Source organism: Dermacentor albipictus, chromosome 10, assembly GCF_038994185.2.
Source record: "Dermacentor albipictus isolate Rhodes 1998 colony chromosome 10, USDA_Dalb.pri_finalv2, whole genome shotgun sequence".
NCBI lineage: Eukaryota > Metazoa > Arthropoda > Arachnida > Ixodida > Ixodidae > Dermacentor > Dermacentor albipictus.
This window is the reverse complement of record NC_091830.1, coordinates 71,821,989-71,846,477: the sequence shown is the minus strand read 5'-3', so window position 1 is coordinate 71,846,477 and position 24,489 is coordinate 71,821,989. Positions and strand designations below refer to the sequence as shown.

Here is a 24,489-nt window from a genome sequence, read left to right as displayed (position 1 = left end):
AGCGCTTCTTCTTCGTCGTCCGACCTGAACAATCAAGAAATTAGGCACACGTGGCACCCTCCAGAGATAAAATATCGTGATCCTCCTGGCGGCCGGATTGCATATGGCATCTTGTTTTAAAACTGATAGCTCAGAACCGTAGCTTAAAAGCTTCACAGAAAACAGTGATACGATGTATCTTTATACTGTCACTATGCTGTTTTATTCACTGTACTATTCTGTCGCTTCCGCACGAATACGCTGTGGTATAGTTATGAAGATGTTTTTTTTCTCTGGCAATCTCTTGATAATCATACGGCGGCACACTCATGATTCTAATCGCTCAAACTGACTCAGACCGACCAGTCAGTCTGAGTATGAGTGAGCATTCGAGTGTGAGTGAGGTAAGTCATTTTAAGTTTTAGGCAAGCTGGCTGAAGAAAATTTTGGCGAGTGTGAACCAGTGGGAGCCTTGCGGAGTAGAATCCCCATAGAACCTCCATGAGTCTTAGCCTGAGCGAGCCCTGAGCGGAGGCTTTCAGCAATATCAGGTGCTGGTGTATTTAGGCCTGCCAGCTGCATCACAGCGTTGTATGGTTTTTCATCAACTTTGAAATAAGACTGGGCGCGCTAGTGAAGGATCACAGAGCAATCAACAGAACCGGTCAAAATAACGTTCTGAAGAAACATGTACTGATTGTCTGACGAACTTTCGATTGACGTTCAGAGCGCTCTCCGTATCCTGACGCAGGTTTTCGAGAAGAGACACTGTTACGAAAGTCATCTGTTTCGTTACTGTCAGGTGACGCGAGCTGTCAATTAGAAAAATCGACATACCTTCCCTACATCAGATTCAGCGTTGTCTGCACGAAACACTTCTATTGACACACTCACCACACAAGTGCATCAATGTGCTGCCTCAGTTTAACTTTCTTGAGAACTTGGAACGCGTCATCTAGGGATTGCTCTCTTGATTGGACAAAGAACAAATCCATGAAGGCCGCTCTGCACTTGCAGGTGGACGCGAAAATAGATCCCCGGGACCTACTCAGAGAAGCCCCACCCGCACGTTGCAAACACTCTCCGCTTTTTCTGCCGTGCATAGGGCTCCTAAGGTATGTGTGTATTTGCTTATTTAGTGTGTATATGCTTGTCCATCTGTGCGAGCGTCGTTCGTATTTTAGAGCGCAGCTCTTTGGCGTCCGTTCCTGGGTTTCGCGTCGTCGTCGGCGTTGTCGTCGGCCTCGTAACCAGCTCCGTCCCCCTTTCATCCCCCCAGCGCTAGCAGCGACCGACTGATACCGCTGGATGCCGCTGACGCCGCTAGAGAGTCAAGATAACGTGACTGCATAGAACACCGTCGCCGCCATGCAGAAAGAGGAGGAAAGGGTCCCCCCCCCCCTGTTCTTGTGTGGCGGATAGGGTGCTCTTCAGTTGCCGACGCGCAGGTTATTTCACGTAGGCCCCGGCACGTCGACGAATACGTGACCACCTTCCCACGGCTAGACCTGGTTCTTAGCGCTGCGGAAATGAGGGTATCATATTGTTTGTGTCGGCATCGGCGGCGTTGTCCCTGAAACCAACTCCGCAGCTGGGGTTGACTCACTATCGGCGTCAGCGGCATCAGTCAGTCGCTGCTATCTCTTCCCTCCTCCCTTTATCGTGTTGTCCGCTTGCTGCGCGCGCTTCTGCCCCCATCGTTTGCCGCTGGGTGTACACGCGTCCCCCCTCCCCCCTCTTCCTGCGAGTCTCCGGTTGTCAAAGCGCCGGCTCGAACTTAATTCCTTTCTTCGCTCCTCCTCCAATGCAACCCCTGTGCGGTGGCAATCAGAGAGCCAGATCGGTGGCGGCGGATCTGTATATGTGCACGGCCCGAGCCGAAATTGCCGCTGCCGTTCGCCCTGTGCGGTGGCTATTTTGCTGCGCTCAAATTTCGCATTAGGAAATAACGTAATCGTCGGTAATTTTTGTATGATTATATTCGATACATAAAGTAAACTAGCTGGTCAGTACTCCAGGCATGTTGACATCTCTAGCTTCTGAGTACGAACTCAAACTTTCCAGTTTTGCTCACATTTATAGTGCAACTGCTGTGATCTCTCATTTTCGTAATTTCCCAGTTTTTGGAGTGCCGTTGGTGCTGTGCAACATTGTTATTGGAATCTTCGGAACTCTCTACACTGCACTGGTGAGCCACATTCTTGCTGTCAATTCAAATGCATCTTTCCATATGAAATTTTATGCTAGAACGTGCCGAAATTACGATGTGTATATGAGGCATGCCCTAGTGAGAGGCTCCTGAATAATTTTGATCACCTGGCGTTTGCTAACCAGTACCCACTGCATGTTGCAAGTGCATTTCGTCTAACTACATAATTAGTTGAATTAGGAAGGAACAGCGCCAACTAAGACGATCACGAGGGGGAGAACGACGCAGGACAAGCTGAAGCTTTCAGCAATATGTCGCGCTTGTCCTGTGTTGTTCTCCCTCTTGTGATCGTCTTAGTTGGCGCTGCTCCTTCCTACTTCAAGTATGCACCGTCTAGCCCAAATGAATGTTGTCCTGATACATAATCAGTAGTGATTAATTATTCAATTTCTCAAACATTATATTCACACGAAAAGTGTGATTGAGAAAATTGTAGAGTAACATGAAAAACTCATGAAACAGCTTTCAGTAACTCATTAACGTGTTATGTAGACATTTTTCTTTCGAGCCTGAAAGAAGCCAGCGAATAAACGCAAGATTGGCGTGCGACTGGCTACTCGAGGCACTTTGCGTGCATTCGCGGGCTTCTTTCACGCTTAGACAAGCACTTTAATGTAACGCGTATTCAGCAACAAAAAGTTGTATCGGGAGTCTCTGGTGTTGTTCTATAGTTTTCTCATTGCGGCTTTTCACGTAATTATAATACTTCAGAAGTTCATGAATTGACCAAGACTAATTACGTAATTATACGGAATGCAAAAAAACAATACGAGTATCTCTAAGCGACGGGAAACAACATTACCTTGATTCTGTCCAGCTACGTGGCATTTTCATATCTATAAATCGTGGTGCATGACTGTTGGGACACCCTGTATGTGCTAGATGACTTCCCAAATCACGGAGCAACATCCACAGAGGCTTAACCAGGGCACTTAGTATTTGCGTCTTGCTAACACAAATTTGAAACTTTGCTCGTGAAGTGTCAGCTGATATGGAAGATGAAGCACGCGAGTAATAAACTCGTGAAGAGAAACCAATGAAGGGAGTGGCATTGGAATCTATAACTTGCTAACACGTGTGCATTCAGTCGCAGATTTGTAGGGGGATCATTCAATCTTTCTGATTTTTTTTACTAAATATGAAATTGTATTGGCGGCACCTAAGGAATCTTGTAAAATTCGTTGTGGATGACACAAATTTGAAAAAGTTACAAGATTTTCAAACCGGTAGCCACGGCAGTTCATCTTTTCTTTTTCGATTACTTCTCTTCCATATTTGAAGGGAGGCCTGCGAGGCGTCGTTTGGACGGACTGCGCTCAGCTAATATTCATGGTTTTTGCTCCTGCTACTGTCATCGTCAAAGTGATCGTCGACATGAACGCATCCCACGGCATATTTCAATCCGTCACTGATTTTGACATTCGTGCGTTCGTGGGCAAGTAAGTATCGTCCTTCGCCGGCCTTTTCTTGTGTACTTTTTCTAACACATCTTTAAATAGCACGGAACCTATAAGCAGTACGGCCGCTCAGTTGAATTATCTAAAGAGATAGACGTTGCTTGTGCTACAAATCGCAGTGTCAAGGTATGTAATAAATGATACTCATACGTTTTAAGTTACAATTTAGGTAAAGCTGTAGGGCAACCACGTCCGCTTAACGAAAGTTATATCACTAACGCCACTTTTTATTGCGAAAGCAATACTGCCCGCACGTTCGGCCCATCAGTGGTCGTGGCGCCTCCTTACACAGCTGCGCGTCACGTGACTGTGCGACGTCACGCCAGACCGAGAGACGGGGCCCCAGCTCGCGGCATCGATGGTGGAGGCGAAGCCTTGCGCGCCACTGCTGTGGCGCTACCGAGAGAGGGCGCTCGCTGGTGTGACGTCACGCTAGGAGGATAAATGGGGCTACAGCTCGGCTCCCGGCAGTGGTCGGCGCGCTGCCTTGCGCTATATAAGATGATGTATAGCCATAAGTTTAACAAAGGGCAACCATGTCCACACCATCAGCCACCAATTAAAGCACTGTCACCTAATCATAGCGAACCACCTCTTTGTGATTTTGTTGTTGTCACGGTGGCGTCCAACAGGGCGGGGTATTTAGCCCTATTATCGTTATCGTAACTGTGGTTGGCCCTGATTAAATATTACCCAAGACGATTCACCTAACAATGTACACTCATCATATTTGTTCTTGGTGCTCTGCGCTGACTCATCTTCAAGTGTGTGCAAGAATTCAGCGAGCATCCGCTCGAACTTGTTCGCTTTTCCTCAAACAAGGCCTTAGTGTATCCATGGAAAAATTCGCGTTAATCGTGTTTACCTGCAAGCCAATGGCACCGTACCCTGATTCTCTCAAAGGCCAAAGTATCAATTACCAGACGTCTCACTGCTTCTTAGGTATGATTATAGACAGGGACTTTTCATCGAGCCCCAACTGCATCTACATGAAGCGGAGACTAATTTCCATGGTACGTATAATAAGGTTCATGTGCTAAAAAACCTGTTGCGCCTCGGCACGGTCCATGTTGCAGCTGTACAGAGCATTGTTTCTGGGCTTTTCACGGTACAGCTTGCCGGTTTTGGCGAACACGTGTAAAACAAACATTCGTACCCCCGAAAGTCTGCAAGGCCAGGTTCTACGGATATGTATTGGACTACCATGATGCGCCTAGACTCACCCAACAATCACGATTGCTAAAGACTTCTCGATTCCAACATATATAACGATTGACAACCTTAGAGCTCACATTCGACATCTGTGTCGTGTATCCAGTTGCTATATCGCTGCTTTGCCAGCGCAAGGACCTCAAGCCACATTTTCCAAACTTGTTGCGACACATAAAGGGTACCTTCCATCGGGCGTTACACCAGTAGCAAGATCACTATTACCCCTCTGGTGCTTACGACAGGCTCAAGTACGCCTCACAAGACTGGGAATTTCGAATACCCGTCATTCAACAGTGGCTCTACATCAGTTCACACTCATTACTGAACGAGGCATATCAGCAAAGAACGCACGTTTACACCAATGGATCTGTCTCAGCCACCAGCTCCACAGGCACTGTTATCATCACGGCCTTACATGTCACAATTACGTTCAAAGTTTCCCAGATAACGACCTCTATGACAACAGAACTTGCCACTCTACGTGCCACTTTGAATTACATCGCACAAGCCAGACATCGAAACTCGGTCGTTTTTTGGGCCTCCAGGGCAGTCCTTCAGAGTCTGCAGTCAGCCTTAAGACGCAAGAGACATGAACAACTGGTGTTGGAGGCAAGAGAGGTTCTCCATGAAGCCCTCATAACGGGACATAGTATCGTCTTCCACTGGCTTCCGGGGCACTGTGGCATGGTCGGATATGTCCTTGCTCGTGATGCCACCCGCTCAGTCCATAAAAAACCCTGCCACTTGCCATGCCCTTATCAAGGACAGACGCTGCGAGGGGCATTCATTTACTTGCTCAAACCGAGACTGAAACTTTCTGGAACACCCCGAATTTCTCCAACTGCTATCTCCACTGGCTGAATCCTACATTGAACTTGCGGATTCCATCGAACTTCTTCCGCCATGATGCAACTTCACTGTGCCGCTTCTGCTTAGGAGTGGCTTTCACGAAAATCAACTCATCCCTTATTGGAATGTCCGACACCCTGATCTGTGACTCGTGCAGCTGCGAAGATACGATCGAGCGCGTGTTGAGTTTTTGTAATCTCTATGACAACGAGCGCGACGTTCTTCGACGTGTGCTATACAGATTAAGTAAAAACCGTATTCAGAGACTAACATTCTCGGATCATGGCGGGCATTGCTATGTTCATAAAAGTGACTGGCTTTAGTGAGCAACTATAGGTCTGAAGTTATGAACCACCGCACGAATTCACACTGATAGTACCTTATGCCCTCCCTATCTTTTCTTCCCTTAAAATCTTCCCCTGTGGGAGGTAGCCAACTAGGCGTGCGTCTGGTGGACCTTCCTACCGTTCATTTCTTCTTTTCCTCCTCCTATTCCTGTTGTGGAGGTGTGACTTCAAGTCACAAATACAGTGCCCTGTTTCAGCTGCTCGGAATTTTACAAGAAGGTGAATTTTGTGGGGATATTTCCCGATATTCTATCAGGTTACGCGTCTTTGTAACCACTACGTATTCGGTATCGTGCAGAATATGGCAGATATTTAATAAGAATATCTTAAAGAACTGCTTAATTGGCAATTATAGAGGAAACATTGCAATTCGCAAATTAAGGACCCAAAGTCATATCATTACCTCAACAAAAACTTCTTCTCTGAACAAAATCGTCTTGGGTGCAAGAGCCTGCGGTACTTTGGCACTGAGGGTGGCCCAGTGTGGCAGTACCGAACGAAATATGAAATAGTGTACCAGTGAAGTCAACATTTCCATCCTCTCTATTGGGAGTGCAAACCAACAGAAGCGCAAGCTTTCGCTGGCACAAACTTCATGGTGGCCTTCTCGTTTTTTGCATGGTGACGCCAGGAATCGATGCGGAGGTGTTCTATTCCATTTGCAATCTTGTGGCGCTACCGCAGCTCGGATGATTCAGCTTGCCAAAAGCAGCAAATAAAGAAAGGCTTTATGGAGCAGAATGAAGAGAACTCGTAATTGTTATAGCATTGGCGTCCACGCACAAAGGAAGCAGGTGGCATCTGCTGATAGGGTGGGGAGATCAGCGTCACTGACACACCATTTAATTTTCGTTTGGGTTCAGTACCTACGACGATTTTTGTGAGGTTCTTGGGCAACATATCACTGTCGAGCTTCAGTTTTGCAAATGTGATATCGCCTCTAGAATCGGTAATGAAAACTATATTTATTGGCTGGCAAGTCTTAGATGTGACAGCAGATGTGCAAATGCCCTTATCACGATTTATCAGGGCAGCACCTTCTGTTATTTGGTGCAGAAAATAAAACAGCCTGTACAGCTGCTATATTATCGGTCTCTGGGAACGGAAGCGATGAGAGGGAGGGGTCCAAGGTGCCTGTGCTGGTGCTGAAACATCGCCCTCCCTCTTCCCGGAAGTTTTTTTATTTCCTCGCCTTCCTGACTATAACCGGGGAGGGGGGGGGTGTGACAGAAGACCTATGGGCCCCTGATGTCTGACGACCTTGCAATGCTACTGGTCTTGGGTGCCCCTTGTCCAAGCGCAGGTCACGTTGTCGTTGAGCAGCGCTGCCTTTGGATGCCCGCCCACTGGTGTAAGTTGGGAAGCACTGTGACAGGGCTAGTTCATACGGATTCATTTCTTCGGACACATATGCAATAAATACATTACAAGCGCTACATTAAACATAAGTGTATTGCAAGGCATGCATCGATTACGCATGGGTTAGCCTCTGGAAAAAAAGGAAGAACGTGGAAGAAACGCTAGATACACTATCACAAGAAACAACACCCACACCTGTGAATGCTAACCGCAAATGTCGCGTAGTGTCAGCATGCGCAGACTCCAGGAACCGTAGCTTTCACTTATCAATGAAGTGGCTGACAGTTGATATTTGTCGTTTTCGTATTTTTTTCATATGTATTTTGGTTTTCTTCACTCTAAACTTATTGTGAAATTGTGGCCGGGCCAATCCTTGACACCATTAATTCTTTTCAAGCTTCGCACTGGATTTTTCCCACGATGAAACCGTCTGGGCATCATTCTTCGGATGCGCAGCTACAGCTATCTACAGAGTAGGCCTCGACCAGGCCATTGTGCAAAGGTGCATGGCGTCCCGCACCCTGGCAGAAGCTCAGAGGTAAGGTTAAAGTAAAGTGAATTTCTTCGTAGTTAAACAATATCATAAATGCTAGCGCTCCATTTTCCAGGTGTAACCCAACAATTAACTTGTGCCAATGTTCGTAAACCAGGACAATCTGGAATTCATGAGTTGTTACTATTTGGCACCAATATCTTGGCTCGAGGAACTTTCATCCCTAGTTGCGCTACCGACGAATTGTTCTTATTGTTGCGTTATCGTTCTCCTCATTCCGCTTGTACTAATTATACTGTTACTCTTCACCTGTTTGGTGCTAGTATTTTATAAGGAGCAAAAAGAAAAACCTGTTCTATTTGATTAGTGGAAGGTGATAGAAATAAATTATTAAAGCTATGTTTAATTCATTTGGACAATGCGCAAACATTGCTTCAAAGCGAAATCGGTTTTCACAGCCATATTACGTCATTCAAATCCATATTATAGTGCACGGTTTGAGTGCATGATGTTGTTTCATGGTGTCCCTCGAGCATTTATGTGTCAGGTTTTTTTGTGTGTCCTAAAGTTTTCACTTCTTGAAAAGCCGCTGAAATTCATTGTGAACGATGACTGTGGTCTGTCGCGCGTAGCATGCCCGCTGCTGCAATAAAATATTGAAGCATCATGCATCATATGGTTTACACTGCGCTGTTGCGGTAGTCTTAGGGCGCATGCGCGTTCACCTCATCAGTCTTGCACCTCTATCTCCTCGTCAGCAGACACTGGCAGTGCAGGATTGATCGGAGTTTAGCACGAGCAATGAGTCCGTTGTAAATTCAAACATAAACAGCGTTCAGAATTGTTTGAAAAATCTGCGATTCCTATGTCCGACCTTGAAAGCTAAACATTTTGTCGATATTCCTGTTTCACAGCGTAATGTTTCGCAACATGCAGCTTTGCATGTGGAGTCATGTGATAATATTATTTAATAGGGCAGGCTTTCACATAATAATAAGCCGACTGTGCAACTAAAGGTGGTGAACTCGCATTCGCTGCACGAATTGTCAAAATATGGTCACCTAGCATTCTCAGAAATTTGAGCACAATTGTATGTATTGCCCTAACATAGGAAAAAAAGACCACCGTTGCCAGGGATTAACCGCCGTATTCAGAAATGCATCTTAAATTGAAGCTCATGCTTGACTTGATATCGTGAGTGGAGGAAGTGGGCGGAAAGGGTGGAAAACGTTTTATTGGGCGGATTTACAAAGCACGGTCACGTTGTACAAGGCTGAAAACTCCGGGTCTCCGCTCTCTTGTTCCGAAAAACGTCCAACAGCTCTCAGGGTTGCTTGACCTGGTTTCCGAATACAGCTATGTTTAGAGCTGAAACTCACATCCCACCCCACCTAGAAGTCCAAGTCCACTTGGAAAAGAAAAACTACTCTTGCATTGACAGGTCATAGTCTTGTAGATGTCGGGGTCGTCTGCGATGACCTAGGGGGCGTCGACTTGGAGGGTGGGCCGAGGCTTCATCTAGATGTGAAGGTGAGGTATGCGACTCTAATAGTTCAGTGGTGGCGTGAACAGGGACGTAGTCCTCGGGTGGCAACTCAGTGTAGTCTGGAGTAGGGCGTTCATCTCCCTCAGTTGGCTGAGCCAGGATTGGGTCGAAGTACGGTGGACGATACCTCTTCATCTGGCTTACTCGAGTATCTTTTCTAGACATTGTGGAGTTGGTTACCTGTCGAACGTCGTAAGTGACTGGAGTTCTCTTGCGTATAACTTTTTATACGCCGTTGAACTTGGGAGCAAGCTTTTCAGATCCCTGTAGGATAGGCTCTTGTCGGCGTACCCATACAAAGTCACCAATGTCAAATGATGCATCGCAGTGGGTCCTGTCATATATTGTTTTCCGAGTTTCTTGCGCTTGTTCCGAGTTACTGACGGCTTCGCTTCGCCGGTCTGGCAGTGTCAGGAGCCTTTCACTGACGTTAGAGGCTTGATGTGGGCGGACTTTTCGATGTGGCAGCTTTGGTATGAACCCAAACAAAAGTTCGTGGGGCACAAATCCAGTGCTTCGAGGGTGGGTAGTATTGATAGCGAAAGCGGCTTCTCCTAGTTTCGTCACCCAAAGTGACTGATCACCATCGCACAGTTTCCGAAGTACTGTCACAGGTGTTCCATTGGCACGCTCAACAAGTCCGTTGCTGGCAGCACAATATGCTACTGAATAATGCATGTTGACACCATGCATGCGCATGAAATTCTTGAAGTGGTGAGACTCAAATGCCTTGGCATGGTCGGAGAGACAGTCGCCAGGAGCTCCAAATCTGTAGAACAATGGATACAAGCGCTTCAGCACATTTTTGGTTGAGGTTGTGGGCACCGCTGCTGGGATAATGTATCTGGTTGTGAAGTCAGTGACGTTGAGGATGTACTTCTGTTCCTGGCATTGTGATGTGGTCAAGACCTATGGCACTGAAGGGAATCTCAGTAGTGGGCATGTAACACATTGTGCCAACTGAACGTGTGGTAGGCCGGTTGTGTAGCTGGCAAACTTGACAGGCTTCAACATGCTCTTTCGTAGCAGCAGCCATCTTCGGCCACCAATAGCGGTCTTTGATCTTTGTGAGGGTGTGTGACACAACCATGTGTCCATTGGCATAATGAGTAAGTTCAAGGACTGGCTGCTGCATTTCGGCTGGGACGACAATTGTCTACAGATCTGGACTCACAATCCTGTAAAGGATTTCATTGGCCACAACAAAGTTCTGGTTCTCCTGTCCTGACAGAAGCTTTGCACGGATGGCCTTTGCATGTTTCATCTTCAGCTTGCATTGTGATGAGGGTGTGGGCTTGAGACACTGTGGCGCATGAGTAACGTGAAAGCGTGCCAGCCACGTGGTTCTGACGTTATGTTCGATGTTCAACAGAGAAGTCAAACTCTGTTAGATTGAGTAGCATTCCTGTGAAGCGTCGAGAGGGCTTAAAGATTGTCGTCAAGCAGGCAACTGACCAGTTGTCTGTCAGAAGATGGAACCATTGTCCAAGTAGGTAATGTCGAAACTTCACTGTAATGGCCCAATGCACGGCCAAAGCTTCCCAAACGTTGCTGTGCAGTTTACGCTCAGGTTCTGTGAGCAATCGGCTGGTATACTCGATCACAATCACTTTGCCGTTTTTCTTTTGGGTGAGCACTGCCTCAAGGGCTGTAGCAGATGCGTCTGTGGCGACTGTCGTAGGTGCATCTGCGTCAAAATGGTCCAGTATTGGCGCTGATGTCAGTGCAGAGCAAATAGTGTCAAAGGCCTTCTGGCACTCAGGCGTCCATTCGAACGTAACAGTGCGAATGGCGGCTTGGAGAGGCGCAGCAATCTTCGAAAAGTTACGTATGAAGCTTCTGTAGAAATTGGCTGTTTGGAGCCAGGAGAGCACCTGTTCTGACGTTTTTGGCACTGGTATTCGCAGGAGTGCTTCAATTTTTGCGGGCTGTGGTTGCTTGCCTTGTTCAGAGATGAGAAATCCGAGAAACTTCACCGAAGAAACAGCAAACCTGCACTTCTTCAGCGACACTTTGAAGCCGGCCCACTGCAGGAGAGTCAAAGTCTCGTCCAGAAGATCTAGGAACTCCGACAAGGTGTTGGCGAAGATGATGATGTCGTCCAGGTATGTGCGTACACCTGATGTGGACTGTCGAGGCTTTAGCTCAGAAAAGATTTTGTGCATCGCCTTTTGAAAGGTGGAAGGTGGGTTTTTCAACCCAAAAGTCATTCGAGTTCATTTGAAAGTACCCTGGTGCGTGATGAATGTGGTTTTTTCTTGGTCTTCCTCTTTCACTCTGATTTGCCAGTATGCGCAACACAAATCCAAGACCGCAAGCAGGGAGTTTCCAGCAAGGTCATCAAAAATGTCATCAGCCCGGGGAAGTGGCTGCAAGACATTCACTGTCATTTGGTTCAGAGGTATATAATTCACACACAGCCTCTTTTTGTCGTTCTGCGTCACTACCACTGCTGGGAAGCCCCATGGGCCATAGGATGGTCGGATGATGTCACTTTCAAGCAGAGTGGCTGTCTGACACTCGAGAAATTGTCTATCACTGGCAGTGTAACGGTATGGCTGTCGACCGTAGGGTTTGGCGTCAGGCAGCAGTTTGATTTCGTTCGATGCCTTCATAGAGAACGATGTCTTCAGCGCTGGTGCTGAAAATACCAGCATGTCGTTGTACAATGTTCTTCACGGCAGCTTGTTCTTCGGGATTGAGCTGAGCTCCGAGGCAGATGTCAGTCAGGCGTTCGTCAGGGACGTTATCAATTGAGTCTGAAGGCAACGGACTGGGGGAGTTTGGAGTGGGCTTGTGGGGCATGTGGCTTCCAGTTGAACTATGGCTGCCTTGTTGAGCTGGCTCCACAAGGGTTCATTCTCGTACAGCTCATGCTCGAATTGAAGCGGCTCTGCCTGGGCTGGGTGGGATCAAAACGTGACAATGCAGATGTTGTCAAAATTACTGCATTTGACATTCTTCGCAATAGTTCCTCTTTGCACTGTACGACAACGTTGATAGATGGTTGGCAGATCACAGGCAGCTTTGGAGGTTTGAAGTGGAGTCCAGCTTGAGCTGCGTAAAAGCAATCCTCTCCTAGAATGATGAGAAGGGCGTTCCGTTCAAGGACGGCTGCTTCGACAACTGCAGATAGAGGTCCAGTGGTGATCCTCAAAAAGACAGATCCTTCCGGCATGACGGAGCTTCCACCAACGACAAGCAAAGGTGGCTTGGTACACGGTTTGATGTTGAGGTTTGGTGCTAAGCTTGCTGCAAGAATGGTGACATTTGAGCCGCTGTCTGTGAAAGCACTGATCTCTCCCATTCCTTTACTTGAGCAGTAGCGACGGCACAGCTGAACTTGGATCCATACAGGGTGTCATCGTCACGGCCAACACAGGCTGTTGGTGCTTTGGGCACTGTCAGCTTGTTATCACCAGAAGGTTGCTTTGGTGAAGTACATTTACTTGCAAGGTGACCCTTCTCTTGACAGCTGTAGCACACCGCATCTCTCAAGTCTTGTCCTCTTCTGTATGCTGGGGAACCATACTTAGCTGGAATGGCTTCATACCTCGACTCTTGGTCCGCAGGTGGTAGGCTGTTAATACGAGGAGACTGCGTCATGCGTGTAGTGTACTGGAACATAGATGGTCGAGCAGTCTGCGAGGAGTTCACAGTACTGTCGATCCTGGCAGTAGCACTCTGGAGCTGGGGGCGTCCCGGCTGTCTTGCGAATTGCTCTGCTGACTGCGGAGATCGGATCAGGCGGGCGTGGTCCAATGCTCTGTCCACTTCGGACACAATGCTGAGGAAGTCGTCCACGGTACGAGGTCGCTGAACAGGGATATATGTGGCTACCTGGTCGTCACGAATGCCTTGAACGAGGTATTCGATGCGTTCCTTGTGGGAACTGGACAGCGTGACACGATCTTGAGCTTTGCAAAGGTGTACTGCTGCAGGCTCTCTCCGGCTTTTTGTGTGAGGGCTGTGACCTTCTGTTGCCACTGTATGATCGAAAGTTGCTCGTCAAATTGTTCTTTGAGTCCGGCCTTCCAGATGGACCATGTGGTAAGCTGTCGCCCTGTTGAGGCATGTCAGTCTGCTGCGACTCTACGTAGCTTTCCTTGCGCGATGGCGAGGAGAGTTGAGTCTTCCCATCGTGCAAGTCGTTGGATGCGCTCGAGCTCTTCTATCCAGTGCTTGAATGTAGAGGTACCACTTCCATTGAAGGCAGGCAGTCAAGCTGAGAGGTCTGGTAGCGTTGTCACGTGCACTGGGTTCGCGTGAGTTGCTGTCGTGGTCATCATAATGGCCATGTTTTGGTGAAAAGCTGCCATGCGCTGCATGTTCTCTGCTGGGTCTGACGGGAAGGCTACCATGGCTGGGAATGGCGTCGTAGGCGCTGACATGGTCGGGAGTGACGCTGAATATGCGGGCACGCATGGCGCGGGTTCGTGGTTTGGCGGTGGGTCTTGCGCGGTATCAACCAGAAGTCGGTCGATTAGTTCCTCCTTGTTGCCGGTTGTGGCGAGGTTTCAGCGTTGCAGCTCAGTTTGAATCAACTGTACAATCAAGGTGGCGAGGTTTTCTGCGGTGGCAACACGCCAGTTGATGAACGACATCGTTGTTGACACGCCCGGCTGGGTAGGCTTAGGCTTAGGATAGGCTAGGTAGGCTTAGGCTTAGGCTTAGGCAACAGCGCTCAGTCGAGGGTACGACGACTTACTTGGCGGCGAAGTGGCTGCGGTAGGTTCCGGATGCCGACTGCGCCATGTGTGAGTGGAGGAAGCGGGCGGAAAGGGTGGAAAACGTTTAATTGGGCAGATTTACAAAGCACGGTCAAATTTTCCAAGGCTGAAAACCCTGGCTCTCCGCTCTCTCGTTCGGAAAAACGTCAAACGGCTCTCAGGGTTGCTTGACCTGGTTTCCGATACAGCTATGTTTAGAGCTGAAGCTCACAATATAAATGACCCCTTGTGTGAACGCGCTCAAGACGCTCATTGCGTTTCCTTTAGTGCGTTCACGGCAGGTGTCGTTTAAATCAAGTTAAGCTGCATTTCTGGATACTGCTGAACCTTCACCTCTGCGCTTGTTCACAAAGCGCAACTCTCACATATGGACCTGGTCACATATCGCACAATATTTGCACACGTTAGTTTTACAGTGGGAAATCTGGTTCTGCTGCGGAATGCACGACCCTGGCAGTGAAAATGCTCTGCGCACCACACCTTGCATGCGCATGCTGTTTCCAAGCGAAATGTATTGGGCTTGTTGGTATCCATGATTAGTAGTAATGCAAGCGTTTTTCTTAAAACAAGTTTTTTTGCGTGATAGATGCACACACGCCTCAAGCTTGCATCTCCTGTCATAGCCTAATACAACATAAGCACCTACATTTAAACTTTGTTCGGCGTTTTTCGAAGCATCTAAAATTAAGGCACAACTATGGCGACCACTCGACCTCAGAAAGAAATGATTAATTACTTATTTGTGGCTCATTGCAGGACGGTTCAAGTAGGAACACTTCTGCTTGCCACAGCGTACACAGTACAGCTTTTCATGTCTCTAGCATTGATTTTTTGGTTCAGAGGATGTGATCCACAGCTCCGTGGTGCTATTGCGAGTCATGATCAGGTAAGCAGAATACATTTGCACTGCAAGAGCAAATTCTTTTCTGAAATAAAGAAAACGAGGCGTTCAATTTTTTTTTTGTGAACAGCAGAAAATAATACAATTTGTAATTATATTTCTTCGAATCAATGTTGTGCCATCATTTCTTCACAACAGATCCTGCCATTCTATGTGAAAACATACCTGGTCCACTTCAAGGGGTTCAGCGGAATCTTTCTTGCTTCTATTGTTAGTGCCGCATCAAGGCAAGTTTCTGTGAATGCAAACAACTATTCTTTAGCTAACATAAAACAAAATCATAAGCAACTGTGCAGTTTCTGGAACTTTTCAATCTTAGTGTTATACATCGTGTTGCACTTTCGTTCTTTCTATTCACACATGTGCCTAGTGTTAGAGCACCTTTAAGTTGAAGCGGAATGTGGGAAGCTCTCCCGAAAAGTTGAAACCAGCGACTTACGTGCATTCTAAGGATGCTACAGTAAAAACATTCCACAAAAGGTAACTCGGAATAATGAAATTCGAGGGGGTGGACATAAAGAAGTGGTTGAACGCGTGGTCATGCTACATATTGTACTAACGGTATCTATAGTAAAAACACCAACGCAATGAACATTTCGCAATTTTATAGCCTAGATAAATCTGTCTTCTGATTCCGCATTCAGTTAAGTAAAAGAATGCTCTCCTGTAAAGAAATGGTCTAATCGGCTACGGATCATGAAAAGGAGTAACAACCAAGTAGTCCTTCCAAAAGAGTGGACGAAGAATAAGTCATTGAGATTATGGACCGGATAAACGCGCTGTGGAAATCTCAAAGTTGACGTAGAGCATTGACGGTGTTCAAATATTCAAAAATTATGCATAAAAATACAAATAGTCTTTCCACGGGATTCATGTTTTATTCCATTGTGGCCTATACGAAACTGTAGCATTTTCGAATTTTCCCTAATACGAGAGATATTAACACTCAATGAAAGTATGGTGAAACAAGTAATGATGGCTTCGAATTATGCTCCTACACAATAACTGCCATTGTGGCGCATAGGCGGTTTCTGAGCATAACCACGCAGTGGATTCTGCTCTGTAATTTCCACTCATTCATTATAGGAATTGCCTCGACTTCAGGCAGCCGTCAAGCTTTGAAGGCGAAAGCCTTACGTGGTTCGTACTGCCGATGATGATGATGAGAAACTTTATTTATCCCTCTTTAATGGGAAGGGGGCAATGGAATAGAGGGTGGGAGGCAGGAACGGCTTGAAGTAGGCCTCCTTTATCCTCTCAGCCCACTCCAGGATGGCCCCCTGAAGATCGGGCCTCGAACTGCGCAAGGCCGCCACCCACTGCTCCTGACTAGAAAAATAATTGCTTGAGGAAAGGGGAAGGGGGTGCTTAGGGCGCCCGCACATGATGTGGTTTAAGTCTGCTTTGGGAGAGACACAGAATTCACAAGAAGGAGAAACGTAAATGGCGGCATGAATGCGGTGGAGGAGGTAAGGTGACGGAAAGGTGCGAGTCTGCAGCTGTCGACACAGAACTTCACACCTACGCGGGGATTTGCCCATGAGGGGCGGAAAGGTTAAATTGTCTAATCGGTAGTGTGTGCAGATGTCGTGGTAGGTAATAAGTCGATCCCGCGCTGTAAACGGCGCCTCCTTCGTGGCGAGTTCCGACACATCTGATGCCTGAGTTCGGACTGTAAATCTTCGGGCACTGGCATGAGCCACCTCGTTTCCGGCAAGGCCCGCATGCGCGGGAGTCCAGAATAATGCCACCGTGTGAGGGGAAGGATGGACCAAGAAGAGAGAAAGGGCTGGCTTAGAGACCCTACCCGCTCCGAATTTATGTATGGCTGCTTTGGAGTCGCTAACGATAAGTGATGAATTTGGGATTGTGAGGGCCAGGGCTATGGCCGCTTCCTCCGCCTCCTCCGAGGAAGAGCGAGGAATGGAGGCGGCCGCATAGACCTGGCCGTGAGAGTTAATGACTGATATTGCGTAATGACTTCTGTTCCCATATTCGGCGGCATCAACATAGAGCACGTCTTTTGAGGGGGAGAATTCTTTTTGGAGAGCCTTTGCTCGCTGCCTCCTGCGCTGTTTGTGGTGTACAGGGTGCATGTCTTTGGGAAGTGGGGGGATGCAGAGGTTCTCGTGTATGTGACGTGGAATGGTTTATTTAGTCTTGGTGATGGGTGCCGGAGTGATAGAAAGAGTTTGTAGAATGTGCCGACCCATTGCGGTGTTAGAACGTCTGCTGTATTGGGATGCGAGGTGGGCTATTGTGAGTTCAGTAAGTGTGTTGAAAGTTCCAGTAAGCATTAGCCTTTCAGTGGAGGTACGTATGGGGACTCCCAGAGCGAATTTATATATTTTGCCCGATGGCCTTGAAAAAAACGTGGCGTCCTGTCCAATTGTACAGAAACAATCTTCAGCAATGACTCATATCCCTAGCAAGCAAAGAACGCAATGGCTTACCCTCTCGTAATGCAAAGGCTACAAGCGCTCGGAAAAGTGAAGCTACAGTGCATACATTCATTGCGATCGCGCAAACAGCGTACAGATAAGCGGGGTCTAGTCGACTTGTACAAAACAAACCACGTGACGTTCTTAATGGCTCATACCGACGTAAGCAAGCAAAAAATGTAATGGCTCATACCCCCGTAAGACTAAGGCTACAAGACTTGTGCTAAGCACGGGGAAGCGAATAGTGCATACATTCATTTAAATCACCCAAACAACACACAGAACAACGTACGTTTCCATCCCCTGTTCAAGCGATGCGAGGTAAAATCAAAGAGAAACGTCGTTGGCGTGAGCCTCACTCCGCTATACGAGCGCGCGAAGCCGCAGCTAAACGTCAAAAGCAAGCCAAACTGCGAAAGCAGCAACGCGATGATTCGAGACGGTGCATTGCCAAGTGTGCAGCAGCCTTTCGCTTTGACGTGTAACAGGCGTGTAATATGCTGCGGAACTTTCTTGTTTATCTGAATTGAGCGAAGCAAAAAAGTTACTTTGATAATGTTGCATAACTTGCTCGCATACTTCAAAAAAATTGTACGTAGCAGTCGTATAAGACTTAAACTCAATCAACAAAGACATCTCACGTGCACTTACTGACGTTCTGTTTATTTATTACCTGACAGTCCTCTCATAGTAAACAAGATAACTGAAATACGACTATTATTCACATTCTGCCCATTTCATCGGGAGTCCAGTTGTGAAGAGCATTACATGCATGTATAAGATAACATAGATAAGTTCTTTTCTACGAATGAGACTAAGCCACCCTTTTGATTTTATCATGCTAAGCTGTTGGAAAATATTGGAGTGTACGTTTTTTGTTCTGAAGCTCACATTCCTATTCATCGTATTAAATGCGATTTTAAATGTACTCTATGGAGCACCCCTATTTAATATGCGCCGCATAAGGAGAAAAATTTTTTTTTTGCCGAGCCATATAGTTGAACAGGGATTTTAAATTCTGAGTACTGAAATGTTAGTAGCCATACGCCCTTAAAATGGTGCGCGAAACTCGCACGGGGTAGTTACGAAAGAAAGGTGGCGCCAAAGCACAGAGTCCTTTATAACCAGTTGTAACGGAAATACATTTGCAACAATCATTTGCTAGTACAGCTTGTGACCAAGCAGTTAATCAAAAACGCAGAAAGCCAAGAAACATGGCAGGTCAATGGGTTGAGGCTCACGTATTGGTTTACCACTAACAATACTGATAGCATTCGTCGAAGGCACAAGATGCAGCATACGTTACTCAAGACTTCTTGCGTAGGAAATCTCACCTTTGAGATTTTGGCACCGCGACGGTGTAATAAAAGGCAGCAAATGCTATTATGCACTACAGAAATAAGCAAATGTTTATTATGATACAACACCCAGATTATCATTTGAGCAACTGTCGTTTGGCCGACCAGATGACGCTAGGAACTAAAATATTAGGATAACGTCAAGGCATTAAGCATAATAAACGTTTAAATAGCATTATAAGATTGAGAATTTAGTTCTGTCTGCCATGCCAAGGGCAGAAGCTCTGGAATGTTGTCTGGCATAGTGACGTCACGAAATAGGTTCTCATAAGAAGGACGACCGGAAGGGGACCCCAAGGGAGCTTTTACTTGGGCAACGCATTTTTTTTAGCAAAGAGACATAAACTTTGATCTAAGATTTGTTCGCGGTTTGCTTCGGTGAACTGTTGCCATTCTGATACTGATTTGAAACTTCGCTTTTGTGTTTTCTAGCACAACGTCGTCCATCGTCAACGCGCAGGCTGCTGTCCTCTACGTGGACGTTCTCTCTCGGCACTTTAAAAACCTAGAATCCAATGTCCGTTGGACGACTCGCTGCCTAGGTCTGTGTGCGAATTATTAACTTTTTATCATATTTGTGGTGGCTAACTACCTCTTCTGCTAACACGAAAGCAGTATTTGCACTTCAGTACAGCAGAGGAATGATTCCATCAGATGTAGCCTCAGTTTCCTAATTATTAAGTAATGCACAAAATAATAACCTTCATTTGGCGAGTGTACTGCGTAAATCAATTCCCGAAAACTCTTTACAGTTATTTCTCTCTGCAGCGTTCCTTCTCGGAGCTCTTATGACGTCCTATAGCTGCGTTGTTGTCTACATGGGATCTGTAACGAGGGTAAGCACTTCCATTTGCCACATTGTTTGAGCATGAACTTCGCCATTTCCCTAAGCCCTCGAATGCGAAATATATTCATTCGATAGGATCAAACTTTTCGACGTAATCTTTTCGGTGAACGCTCCACCAGAAATTGGTGGCTATATTGTATGCAGAGCTAACACAGAATTACATATTTCTCTTGGCCCCATTGAGTGCAGCAATCTAACGACCAAAACCGCCGACGTCACAGTGCCGATGGCTTTGTGCCTCTTGTCATGGTTTAATTTTACCCCGCATGACTGCCACATTTTGATGTGAACAAAATTTTGTTTGTGTGGTAAGCAATTCACTCAGCGAGAATCCGCCAAGCAACTCACCGGTCAGGTTACACCACGAGATGACAGGCTAAAAAAAAGAGAGCTTCGCCTACAAATATCCGAGGACACCGAAACTTCTTATGAGTTATGAATGCAGAAGCATAAATGTCCTATTGAACGACGCTCTGAGCAGTCCTTCGAGTTTTTCGCTGTGATTAATGTAGCATAGCGGTACGTGTTGCCGCAGCAATCAAGCAGCAGCAGCTTGAGGTGCCAACGCCGCATGCCACTGAAGCGGTGATGCCTACACGGCGACGCGTCGCGGTCATACCATCTCCCCTCACGGAACACTCGGCGCGTTAACGTCGCAGGTGTTGCCTTCCGTCCGCTCTGCCAACACATCATAGATAGCACAAGGCCTGTGCACTTCGATAGATGTCGTCACGCTACCTTGGCCGCCTTGCCATAGCCTCTGCATGAGGATGCTCCCCAGTAAGCCACGGGGATTTCAACGTCACAGCTTTCGCCAAGCCAGGTTTAACAGTGCAAATTCTTCTTCAAGTTACACGACATCATAAGTAAGAGTGCACAGGCCTTATATCTAGTAGGCGTTGGCAATGCTACATAGAGGAGCATCCGTGGCGAGAGCGACGGTGACGTGGCGTCGAGTCGATGCCCTTTCCCGTCGCGCAACACCTGGCGCGCCTACGCTGCAAAAGGTGCACCCTTTCGCCTGCTCTAATGCATCGAGATGCTGTCGGCACATGGTCTCGCAGTCAATAGGAATTCTGTCGAGGCGCTCTCGTGACGTGACGTCTCAGCCAATGCCAATGTGAGTTCAGGTGTCGTTTGGCTGCTATAGACGACAGGCGCCGACGCTTTCACTCACTGGGCCATGTGACTTTTTCGCACAAAAAGGAATTGCTCCTGCAACCAGCATCGGCTACTTGTGAAGAAGTTACAGGTTGTTAAAGTTCCTTCGGTAGCGCATATTATTCTCAATGCACGTGGTTTGCCTTGGAACGATAAATAGGCCAATCAATTCCATCCACAAATTGCGCATTTACCACGTGTCGAATCACGGCATACCATTTGTTTTCTCAAATATTATAATGTTTGTGCTTTACGAGAGGACGAACAGTTGTGCCAGAAAGCTAAAGAAAGGGCAACGTGGTGTCGGTGTGGCTAAACATCCCGAAGTGTTCTTCATAAAAACTGGGCAGTATTGACGATGTTTCGTGCGGTAAAAGCAGTTAGAGTGCATTGGACCTATTTTCGAGCAACTCTTCTACAAGGCGTTCTTTTTTAGCTGGATGAAAGTTTTCAAAATTTCGTGGTGCAGACAGAACAATTCTGACCATGGAGCAAGGTTACTCGATCAGACGGTCGTTACTTCTACGAGAAATCAAAAGGCTGAATTTAATAATTCGATAATTGCACCATTAACACTTGAATTTATTACTTGACAGCGCATATTTCAATTTATGAAAAGTAGATGCTGAGTTCGCAAGTCGTATACACTTCGAAATAATGCTCAGGACTGTGCCAGCTTTGAGATAATAAATTTCAATGTGTCCAACGAAATACATTGGCGATCCGGTTCTGTGTTTGCGTGCATTACACAGTTTTGTTATAAAAGTAAGTAGAGAAAAGAGCATTTATATGAGTCCACCCGCCATAGTTGCTTAGTGGCTATGGTGTTGGGCTGCTCAGAATGAGGTCACGGGATCGAACCCCAGCCATGGCGGCTGCATTTCGATGGGGGCGGAATGCGAAAACACCCTTGTAATTAGATTTAGGTCAGCGTTAAAGGACCCCAGGTAGTCTAAGTTTCCGCATTCCCCCACCACGGCGTGTCTCATAATCAGAAAGTAGTTTTGGCACGTGAAACCCCATAGTTAAATTTTTATAACATTTCAATTGCTACTTTGATGGTACATACCTCGAAAGCGCTGCCATCGTCAGAATTCCTTCCATGTCGATATGCCTTGCAAAGTGACTCAATACGATCCGTAGATTTCAACATCTGCCGTATACCAATTAGTAAAAAACCTAACAAGTTAGATTACGCTAATTATTCAAATAAGCATTTTACTTTCTTGTAGAATCGAAGGCCTCCTCACGAATAATTTAGTTCAAGGGTTAGAATTGTTCTATTTGTCACACGTAATTTTAAAAATTTTGGTGGAGAAAAAAAAAAAACTCGATTATAGCAGCCACTCAGTCAGCAACCCTAAATTGTTGAAACGAGGCCTTTACGATCCATTAGACAAATTTCTTGGGCATTTATCACAAAATAACGCGATCTCTTCCTTTGCATCACGATCTTCATGCAGGGGGGCTTTAACTGTTTCTATAAGCAAATAATGCATGAAATGGGCCCAACACAAGACGCAGTCGTGGTGACATGTTAATCACAATGCGTGTCGGCCAAGTCAAATGTCTCGTGGTGCGGAGAGACCCAGTTATCTATTAATAATCATATGGCATGCTGTAAGTACCGCGATACATCGAAGACGCCAGTCCTACGTATACGCCAAACAAAAACTCCTACTAGAGTCCTCTTCGCTGGTCGAGCCAAATAAAGCGCACAGAGAAAGTCTTTTCTGTTGGCAAATGCTATCGATTGAGATTGCCTCACCATTGTAACGTTTCACTTCGCCCATAATTCGAGCCTTACTTCTCTGAATGAATGTTTTGCATGCTATAGGTGCGCAAAAACGGGGGTGCAAGGTCAGCGTGTTAACGCTGGCCTAGCCATCAACAAGAGCAAAATGAGAAATGCCGGTGAAGCTAACGTGTCGACAGGGGGACTTGCCTTCGTCAGAGCAGTAATTGCCTTCCTTAGCTTCGTTATTATGTACGCATACCTCACTCTCCCTAACCCTGTATGGGAGAGGATCAGGAGTCTAAGCCGATGCGCCGCCTATGAGAAGGTCAACTTCTCCACAGGGGAAAAAGATGAAGAAAAGGAAGAGAAGTTGGAGCCGATAGTTAGGGCCCCTGCTTGTGCTCGGCAAGCAGGATTGACAACGCGGTTGACCCATCATCCTGAAAACCATTAAATAATATGAGGCGCTCTGAGAACATGTGAAAAAAGTTAGAAAGAATGATAACCGACAGAATTTACTTAAGCCTAACGTGTCTCATGAAAATTCAGTAACTTCGAACGGTTTTTCATTTCCGAAACTCCCTATATTTATATTTTTCACGCGTGCCGAAAGCAGCTTCTCATATTTCCTGCTTTGCGGGAACATAGGCCTGCCGTATTCCAAGCACTGCTTGCATATTTGTATCCGGTTTTCGTTCCATCGGTCATACCTGTAAGCCACCAACAGTTTCCGCACGTGTCACCTCTATAATAATTGAACATCACCCTCTGCTTTTTTTTCCTCCCCGTTCCCCGCGCCATATTTCTGTCGAAAATTTCACTTCCGCTTGCTCGGCGCACCGGCTGATTGTCCTCCTCCTCATCCATTGAGGGTGAGGCAGAAAAGCCACGCGTAAAAAAAAAAAATTACACCGCTGTGAGAAGAAGTTGCTGCCCGCACGAATACAAGCCCCTTAGTCGAAACGTTGGCTCGAGCAGCACCTCCTTGTCCTACATTTTTTGGTCACTTCAAGCACTCGAGTGGGTGGGGACTGCTCTATTGTCTTGAATGTTAGCCTCCCCTATATTCATTTTAATGTAATGAAGTTGTAAGAAGCGTGCATCGCTCCATATGGACGTCGCACAGCAAAGCTAATCAGTTACCGTTATACAGCGTACTTCTGGTTTCAAGAGAATAGAAATTTTCGCTGTGCTTCGTTGAACTGACTAACTCGTCCGTTCTGTTTTCTTTTTTTTTCACATTATACTGCAGCTCCTCATAATGTTTTACGGAGCCGCCACCGGTCCCTTCGTGGGACTTTTTATTCTGGCCATAGCCTTCCCTTTCGTGCATTCAAAAGTGAGTATTATAAACAAAGTGTATCTTGTTTGTCAGCTTCACGGTCGCAAAAGGTATTTACCTGATAATCTGAAGTATGGAAACAGCTCGAGGAAAGTAAGGCCGTGCGTTATAGTAAGAATTTTCGTAACAAGGTGCATATTTGAAATGAAATAAAATGTAATAAAAGTGCATATGAAATATTATTATTATTATTATTATTATTATTATTATTATTATTATTATTATTATTATTATTATTATTATTATTAGATGATACATCATTGTACTCTCTCATATGATCAGTCTTTCGGTGTTCCATTTGCAGATTTACAAGTGAGCTTTAACTCTTATTTATCCCGTGTACTTCCGACTCGGTAAACTCGCACGCTTCCACCTTCGCATCTTTCGGTATTTCTACAGCTGTTTTGGAGCTGCCTTTAACGCTCACTATTCGTTTGTTTCCACACGCCTATGTATGACGTCCCTTAATGCCTATGTGCAAGTTCACCGCTTAGAGGGTCCCAGCGGCGATGTTTATCAA

At 46.4% G+C, this 24,489-nt stretch overlaps 1 protein-coding gene across 2 annotated transcripts in view; it reads left to right on the top strand.

Moving 5' to 3' along the window:
• LOC135899113 (sodium-coupled monocarboxylate transporter 2-like) overlaps positions 1–24,489 on the top strand; it is a 99,510-nt gene that overhangs the window by 57,145 nt on the left and 17,876 nt on the right. For both annotated transcript variants that reach the window (XM_065428393.2, XM_065428400.2), the window contains 8 exons: positions 2,100–2,167; positions 3,470–3,627; positions 7,810–7,950; positions 14,938–15,067; positions 15,221–15,309; positions 19,314–19,423; positions 19,650–19,717; positions 23,880–23,966. In XM_065428393.2, coding sequence (XP_065284465.1) covers positions 2,100–2,167; positions 3,470–3,627; positions 7,810–7,950; positions 14,938–15,067; positions 15,221–15,309; positions 19,314–19,423; positions 19,650–19,717; positions 23,880–23,966 — 851 coding nt within the window. The remainder of the gene's footprint in view (positions 1–2,099; positions 2,168–3,469; positions 3,628–7,809; positions 7,951–14,937; positions 15,068–15,220; positions 15,310–19,313; positions 19,424–19,649; positions 19,718–23,879; positions 23,967–24,489) is intronic.